General features: G+C 44.5%; 1 protein-coding gene and 1 long non-coding RNA gene across 2 annotated transcripts in view; one reads left to right on the top strand and one right to left on the bottom strand.

The window, feature by feature from the left end:
- The window catches only part of LOC116088755, a 12,134-nt gene extending 11,586 nt beyond the window's left edge, over positions 1-548 (bottom strand). Inside the window, exon 1 of the long non-coding RNA XR_004118002.1 lies at positions 323-548. This is a non-coding gene — a long non-coding RNA (uncharacterized LOC116088755). The remainder of the gene's footprint in view (positions 1-322) is intronic.
- Col6a3 (collagen type VI alpha 3 chain) overlaps positions 1-8,381 on the top strand; it is an 81,312-nt gene extending 72,931 nt beyond the window's left edge. The window contains 4 exon segments of the mRNA XM_031368378.1: positions 526-789; positions 1,912-2,010; positions 6,762-6,926; positions 7,637-8,381. Coding sequence (XP_031224238.1) covers positions 526-789; positions 1,912-2,010; positions 6,762-6,926; positions 7,637-7,650 — 542 coding nt within the window. The 3' untranslated portion in view covers positions 7,651-8,381.
- The last annotated feature ends 658 nt before the right edge of the window (positions 8,382-9,039 follow it).

Genomic DNA, 9,039 nt, shown 5'->3' with positions numbered 1-9,039 from the left:
ACCCAGGGGATATAACTTAGCTTTTCTGAGAAGATGTAGGAAGATTGTACTGAATATCATAATCTGTAAAGGTAGATGAGTCTAGAATATGTGTGTTCATGAAAAAGTAGAAACAATGTTTACCTTCCGAGCATAAGGAGAACCAAGACAGTACGTTCTTGTCAGAGCCGACAACACTGTGACTTTCTACCTTTGAAATCCTAGAGCTGGTCTTGCACCGCACACGTAACATCCTGTAAGCACGTTGGAACTTACATTTCAAAGTACCTCCTTCACAAGCGATTTTTGGTAGAAAAAAAAATGAAGGTAGTTACTTATGTACCTTGTTGATGAATAAGGATGTGTTTGAGTCACTATGCCAGGCAGGCTGGTGGAGGATGTGACTGGTGAAGGGGACGCTCGCTCCCTTTCTCGGCAAGCTTCAGGCCAGCTGTCTACCAACATCTCCCAGATCTCTTCTGAAGCTCCCACATGTGTTCCCGTTGTGAGGAGTTTCACTTTTAACTCTGCACTCTGATCTTTCAGCGAGAGTGTCTCGAGAAGTCCAGGTCTCTGAAGTCACAGAGAACAGTGCCAGACTCCACTGGGAGCGGCCCGAGCCTTCCAGCTCCTATTTTTATGACCTCACTGTAACCTCGGCCCATGACCAGTCCTTGGTTCTGAGACAAAACCTCACTGTCACTGACCGTGTCGTCGGAGGCCTGCTGGCTGGACAGCTGTACCATGTCGTAGTGGTCTCCTACCTGCAGTCTCAGGTCAGGGCCATCTACCAAGGAAGTTTCAATACGAGTAAGTACTGATGATTTAAGAGCACTCAGGTCTTGATTTCTACACAGCATACCAAACAGGATACAAAACAGTGATGGCTTGAATCCATTCTAAAGCACAGACACAATTAAGTAAAATCCATCAGTCTTGGGTACTTAGATTACACCCTGAAAATGGAAACCACAGTGACAGCATGGGAGACGGAGCTCCCTGTGCCATAAGCCTTCATCCTTGGCTCCTGGGACACTTTAAAAGGAAGACCAGATTTGCTCTGCCTTAGCATATCATGTCGAGGTGGCACCTGGGAAATGGGTGCCTGGATCTTGTCAAGGACGATGGTGAGGTCTCTGTTGCCACTTCTGGTCCCTGTTTCCAGTTCAGTGAATAGAAGTGACTCCTTAGGGAGCCCAGGGGAGTTTGAGAGCTCTCGTTGTGCAGTGTCGTGGGGCATCTGAAGCTAAGGAAGATGGGCTAGCAGACTCTCCCTCCCTAGCCCTACCTGCCCGTACTTGGCTGGTTTGTACACTTTACTCAGGCCTTTCCTCCTAATCCCTTTCTTGCTTCCTTACGTTTTAATTCAATTTAATTTAATTAAGTTTTAAAGCTATGGTCTCTGTGTTGCTTAGCACATCCTGGAACCCTTGGGTTTAAACAATCTTCCCATTTCACTTCCCTAGTAGCTGGGATTACAGTCATGTAACACCATGTCCTTCATTTCCACTCTTTATGAACCACTTATCTCTCCCTGTATTCTGAGTCATTTTGGGTTCTTAGCCCTTTATTCTTGACCCGTTTTACTCTTTATTCTGGTCAAGAGTGTGGGTGGAGCATCTCCTTAGTTCATCATGGTTAACATGGTACAATCATTCTTGAAGAAAGGAAGGCACACCAGTAGCCCCAGGTGAGAGAGTCCAAAGGCCACCCAGCTCCAGGGTGTCATTCTTCTAGATCAGAAATGTCTCCCATCTATCCATTAACAGTTGGATTTAACCATATATTAAAGCATATGTAGTGAGTTCAAACCTCTCCTATGTTTTAATAGCACCCATCACCCAAGAGATCAATCCAGAAAGGCAGCTTAGCATTCCCCAGCCCTGTTAGTTTCCGAGTCAACTACTAGTTGCCTGTATTTTTTTCTTACAGAGAAAACTCAGCCTCCACTTCTTCAGGCAGCACACAGAGCATCCAGTTCAACCATCAACCTAATGGTGAACACAGAACCATTGTTTCTCACTAAAACAGGTAAGTCATGGCAGTAGTAGGTCCCCTAATGGACTTCAGAAAGTATTCTCTCAAAAACTGCAAACTCTTTGAAATTGAGGTCACCTGCCTGAGACCAAGTCACATGACTTCCATGGGACAAGTTCCAAAGCTGCTAGGTTTCATCTCACTCTACATGGTTTCAGTTTCAAAAGCAGAGAAACCAAGCTTGCCACCATAGTGTTAAAGCTGTCTGGAATTGCTGCTTCTGAGCCCATGGCTGTTAGGCATAGCTTCTCAGTCACTTCCTCTGTGTTATGTTGAGACTAGCTATGGTTGACTTGTGGTCTGTGGTGCTGCAAAGAATAGGGTTTCATTCACTCACTGGATCCTCTATAACACACTGCTTAGGAGACACAAGGTAACCTGATTGGACCCAACAAAACATGGGGGTTCCGATGTAGTCCCGGTTCCTGAAACACCACATCCTGGCTTGGTCTTGTATAGCACCCTCCTGGGTACCTGAGCACAGAGTGTGTCTGTTAGTGACAGGCAAGATTCATGTTCTTGGAATACAAGTCTGAGAACCTGTAATGCCCCCCCCCATATAAGTTGCTTTTCTATTGCTATGACATGCTCTTGTCATATGGTCACTTGGTCATGACCAAAGCAATTTGTAGAAGAAAGAATTTATTTGGGAGGGTCACAGCTCCAGAGGAAATAAGGGTCTGTGATGATGGAGCAGAGGTAGCAGGCTGCAGGCAGCTGGAGCATCAGAGAAATCAGATCATAATGCACAAGCAGGAGTCTTAGAACTCATTGGGGCCGATGAGAGGCCTTTAACGCCTTAAAGCTTACCTGTGACACACCTTCTCCAGGCAAGACCATACCTCTTAATCTTTCTTGAGTAACTGGGGACTGTCTTAGGCTGGGTTACTGATGCTGTGATGAAACACCATGACCAAAGCAACTTGCAGAGGAAAGGCTTTATTGGGCTCATGCTCACACATCACTGTTCATCACCGAAGGAAGTCAGAACAGGAACTCAAACAGGGCAGGAACCTGGAGTCAGGAACTGATGCAGAGACGGGGAGAAGTACTGCTTACTGGCTTGCTCCCTGTGTATGACTTCATCGGCCTGCTTTCTTATAGAACCCAGAACCACCAGCCCAGGGACGGCCCCACCTATAATGGAATTGCCCTTCCCCATCAATCACTAATTAAGAAAATGCTCTACAGGCTTGCCTACAACCAAGTCTTATGAAGGCATTTTCTTCACTGAGGTTTTCTCCTCCCAGATGACTTTAGCCTGTGTCAAGCTGTCACAAAACTAGCCAGCACGGGGGACCAAATGTCCAAACATATGAGCCAACGGGAGCCATTCACATTCAAACAACACTCTCATCTAGCAGAATGGAGGCTTGGCTCATTGGCTTTGAGAAAGTGATTACACGGAGATCAATATATTTGACTTAGGCACCAAAGGCACCATTACTAACATGAGAACTCACAATCCTGTGAGAGTTTAGGTATGGTACTGTTTCACAGTCCTCAAGGTGCAAGCCTCTGCTTAGCAGAGATGGTCTGATGCCTTCTGGCCAGTCAGGAGGAGCAGGACGCCCTTCACTGCATGCTTGCTTTCTGTGATTCGTCGTTTATAAGCAGTATTTGTACCTGCCTTTGTAACTGTACTAGATGGAGGAGCTACCACAGTCATTGAACAGCAAATTACTGCCTGGTATCCAATGTCTCTAGCCTTTCCTGTGAAAGATTAGCAGAAGTCTAGAGAGTTTTCGCAATAGAAATTTATGGGACCAGGCTGGGTGGTGGTGGTGCACACCTTTACTCCCAGCACTTGGGAGGCAGAGGCAGGTGGATTTCTGAGTTTGAGGCCAGCCTGGTCTACAGAGTGAGTTCCAGGACAGCCAGGGATTCACAGAGAAACCCTATCTCGAAAAAAAAACAAAACAAAAAAAAGAAAAAAGAAAAAAGAAAAAAAAAGAAAGAAAGAAAAGAAATTTATGGGACCGAGAGAGGCAGCACTCCATACAAGGGGTGGTAACTAACTACAACTGCTGAGAGCTTCTATAAAAAGTCTCGAAGAAATGTAATGCTCTGATGTAAATGCAAACAAGAACACTGAAGTAGGTAGGTGCAGTGAGAGTTGGTTGGGAGAGGGGGAGGAGGAGGGGTAGAGGAGGAAGAGGGGGGAGAAGAAGGGGAGCAGGAAGAAGCAGAGGAAGAGGAGACTCCACTGTTCACCAGTTTCTGCTGCCCACACCAAAGGTGGCAGACAGGCTTTTGTCTTCTGCCTGGTTCTACCCTGGAGCTCACAGTCTATTCTGGACTATTCTTTTTTTTTTTTTTTCCAAGACAGGGTTTCTCTGTATAGCCCTGGCTGTCCTGGAACTCACTCTGTAGACCAGGCTGGCTTCGAACTCAGAAATCCGCCTGCCTCTGCCTCCCAAGTGCTGGGATTAAAGGCGTGCGCCACCACCGCCCGGCTATTCTGGGCTATTCTTATGCCACCATTGTAAGGATGCCCCACCATGAATGCACATCTCTGCGGCTGGGGTTTCTTGGATTTTCCTTCAAGATACTGTCACAGGGCCAGAGAGACTGCTCAGTAAGTAAGGCACTAACGGTGTAAGCTTGAGAAACCAAGTTTGACCCCTAGAACCCAGGTAAATGTGGAAGGAGAGAATCAAAGTCACAGCACTTGCCTTTGGCCTCCATACTCAGCCATGCCCACCCTCTCCTGTCATGCATGCACACACAATAACAAGTAAAATTTAGACAAAAGAAAAACACCAGCCAAAAATGACCCAGAATGCATTCACTTCAAAGACGCAGAAAGCGATATGTTTTCATCTGAATCCCTCTTCTTAGCTTTTGCCTCTATGAATGTGGAAAACGTTAAATTTCCAGCAAACTCTTGTTTCATTGAGAGGCTTGGAGGAACTCCGAGATGGCAGGACTCAGGGATAAGTTTCTTTCTTTATGTGTGGCTCTGAAGGATGAGACTGTGTAAACAGTGTTTAGTTAGTGTAAACAACATAATCTTCAAACACGAATCTGGGTCAGGCTGTTCTGTTTTTAAATGTGGAGTTTCTGCTTCCAGAATAAGGGAAGGATTTTCTACCACTGTCTGACCAAGAGGGGGTGATTTTGGTTTTGATTTTAAGTGGAACCCATGTTCCTATCAAGGCTGCGGAGCATTTGTTTGCAGGTGAATCTAAACTATGTCCCCTTTACGCTCATGGCCATGAGGCATTCAACCTGACGGTGCAAGTGAAGGTCTGTGTGTGTTTGACAAAGCCTGACAAGGGGAGAGGAGTCTGACTCCATGCCTTCCAGCTACAGTCTGTCCTTTTGGTAGAGAACTGTGCATCCATAAGACCTTGCCTCAACATGAATGTTGATTCTGCCGGTAGACCTCCAACATCATCCATAACTTGCTTTTCAAGATTCTAGACTTCCAAGCACCACATTGGAAATGGTTAGAATTTGTATTTTTAAAACTAAGCAAAACAAACCTTCCTTGAAATCTCCACTCTACTGTTTGCTTCCCTCAGCTCTCAAATATTACAATGCAGCCACCTTTAACTAGTAAGGTTAGCACCTGTTAAAGCCACTTAGCAATGACCGACTGAACAAGTCCTTCAGTATTATCTTACACAGGGAAAGCAAGGAGGGGCGCTTTGTGAGGGAGAGCTTTGAGTCAGGTTGGTAGCTACTCCCACAAACATGCAGATTATCTGATCCTGAGCTTTTGTTGAAAGAAGGCTTAGACTTTCAGACTTTTAGATTAAAACATTTTACATGCACACGTCTTCTCCAGTAAACTCCAGCCAGAAGGTTCTGAAAACAGAAGCCTTGCTGTTCGCAAACTGAAAATTTACCTCTGTAGGCATCTAGTGGACCTAGCCTTATTTTGCAACTGGGCTCCAGCAGGAGCATGCATTCAAAACATGAACATCCTTAACTGGAGAAAAAAACAAGCTTCCAGCTCCCACGCAGTCTTGCCTTGGGGCATTTCTGCTGTCTGAAGAGATTCATCTACACATTAGTTTTATATGAAAGGCCAGAAACATAGTTGGGTATACTTGTGTCTGCATACACACTTATAAAGAACATCTGTTGAGGGCCTGTCGAGAAGGCCTTGTGGTTAAGAGTGGTTGCTGATTTTGCAGGGATCAGAAATCAGTGCTAGCACCAGTGTCAACTGCTCACAGTGCCTATGACTCTAGCTCTAGGGGATATGACAGGGTACACAAGTATAAACAATAAAGTGTATATATTCATTTTTTTCAAAAAAGAATGCTCATTTACAATCTACATACATTTTCAACGTACTTTCTTCATGAATTGTATAGCTTTACATTTGAAGTACATTATAACCAAATTTACTGCCATTTACCAAAGAGTGGAAAAGTCCACGGTCTAGAAATTCAGTTTCTTCTCTGGACAGTGTCCACAGAAAGAACTGGAGAGCAGATGGCCTAGAAATTGAAATGGGGAGAAGTTAGTTATTTTATTTTTGTTATTCAGTGACAGCCTAATAGTTGAGATTCTTGGTGTGTTTTTGTTGTTTATTCTTTGCAAACCTGAGACTGACTGCTTTGTCAGTATAGTAATGAGGAAACAGAGGTTTGGGTGGGTTGAAACCTTCCCACCAGAAAATTCTTCCCTACAGTAGCATTGAGATCCAACCACAGGCTCCATTATGGAGTCTGGAGGCTGAGGAGTTGCCATAGACCAGCTGATATTCTTTTCTCCTCTTGATCTTGTAGACATATGTAAGCTGTCCAAAGATGCTGGGACTTGTGTGGACTACAAATTACTATGGCACTATGACTTAGACAGCAAGAGTTGCAAGAGATTCTGGTACGGAGGCTGTGGGGGCAATGAGAACAGATTCCACTCACAGGAAGAATGTGAAAAGATGTGTAGTCCTGGTAAGTGGCCCCTCCCCCCCTTGGGTTTTATTTTTCTATCATGCATAGAGAAGAGATCGGAGTTAACGACCTCACCACTGAGAAACACCTGAATTACAATGATTATGGAAAACCTGAAAACAGTTAAATTACATCCTCAGATAAGATGGGCCATTGAAACATTAAAAAGATAAAATTTTTAATTTTACACACATATGAAAAAAATAAAACACAGGAAATTCATGATTGGAATGACTGATTTGTTTCCTGAAGGCATATGTATATCTTTGGCAGTTAGGAAACAAAGAACCAACCAAGCACATCAGGAACACTTGTCACTTTAGAAGTGTCCCAGTACACATGATTGTTAAAACAGAATAATGATCAACAACAGAAGATTAAGGATAAATACTTTATATACATTCATTTTTAAATAGCTTTGCCTCCTGTAAACATTAATGTCAACATCGAGGCTGCCCACTCTCTCCATCATAGCGAGCAATTCAGTTAGTAATGGCACAGGGTCTGCATGAGTTCTGATTCCACACAGCCCTAACCTGAAGCCACAAGGATCACAGGAACTAATGAGGAAGGGTACAGACTAGAGGCCATGGGATCGTGCTGTGGTGAATAGAGTATATTTTTATGCTTACTGACTTTTCTTCTTTTCTTCTCCCTCTGTCTCTCACTCCACTCTTCCCTCGTTCCCTCCACACTCAATGCTCTCCTAGAGCTAACAGTCTGACAAGAGTCTAAGCACGGCCTTCGGGCAACACGTACCTCTGGGAGAAGGAGGAGGCAGCCATTTCTAACTCGTTTATAGAAGCTCTGGGTAGATGCCCCAGCACGGTGCCTTTTCATGCTTTGATTGACACTCAACCTCGGGAGGAAACCCTCTGCACGTGACCTGTCGACATGGTGCTAAATGTGTCTGTGGACCCTGCTCTCCGTCTCCAGACTGTTCTACCGTATACTTGGACCATTGTGTAATAGCTAGCCACTGCTGGTGTTTATGTGAACATTCCTATTGATTCAAATTCCCTCTGGAGTTCCACCCTACGCCTGTGCCAGGCAAACCCTGTGCCTAGAACGTAGCCTCAACGTCACAGCTACTCTGTACATTTCTGCTTGGTTCATTCCTCTGTAGTTGCATGGCTTAGATGGAGAAACAAGAGTCTAACCTTCTCATGGCCCTGGTTTCCTGGATTAGACTTTGAGCAATATTCTTCTAAATCCTCTGACAAATGATCTAATTAGAAGAAATCAGACCTCTTTCCTGTGTGCATTGCTGGGACAAATGCCTCCATTAAAGAATTCAAAGAAAGTCGTAATTGAGAATCTCTTTGGTGGTCCTCTAAAGTGGGTTGTTTTTCAATGTTGTTGTCTTGGAGCATGGACGTGAGATTCAATGTTTAAAATTTTTTAGGAAATTTATACAAAGAAACTTTTAAATAAAGTATATTGAATGTGTCATGAGTGTTGGTGTTCTCGGTTCTCTTCTTTCTGTAGTGTCCACTGTCAGGATTCCCCCAAGGCCAAGGACTTTTGTCTCAGAAAACCCAAACTCTGGTTTTACTCAAAGGGACAGAAAACCCCATGGAACAGTGTTCCAGGAGGCCAGTAGAGTTGGTCCTTTTGTGGATACAGCATATCCAGGCCAGGCTCACTGTACTCTATCTGGAGAGCCCTGTATAGTTTGAGACTCAAGAGAGGATTCCTCATCCTCTCTTCTAAGGTTTGGCTAACCCCAGGGCCTCAGCTTCTGGCCTCTTTACAGTGATTTGTTTTTTAACCTAGGGGCTAGATTGTTCCTATCCAACGATGGCTGAGATAGGATGGTTCTCTTTGACTCCACTGCTTCCCTGGCTTCTCTAGGACAAAATACACTTTGCTGTTACAGTGTTCCCCTTTCTTCAGAAATCTCTGTCTTGGGGCTAGAGAGGTGGTTCAGTGGTTATAAGCATATGGACTCTCTCTACCATCTGTAACTCTAGTTCTGAGGAATGGAGTCTAACACTTTCTTCTGGTCTCTGGGGACACCAGGAATACACATAGTGTACAGACATACCTGCAGGCAAAATATCTATAAAATAAAATGAAGTAATCTTCATCTTCTCCCACCCCCCCCCTCTCT

Source organism: Mastomys coucha, unplaced genomic scaffold (assembly GCF_008632895.1).
Source record: "Mastomys coucha isolate ucsf_1 unplaced genomic scaffold, UCSF_Mcou_1 pScaffold14, whole genome shotgun sequence".
Classification (NCBI taxonomy): Eukaryota; Metazoa; Chordata; class Mammalia; order Rodentia; family Muridae; genus Mastomys; species Mastomys coucha.
Note: the sequence above shows the minus strand (reverse complement) of the source record. Positions and strands in the feature narration are given on the sequence as shown.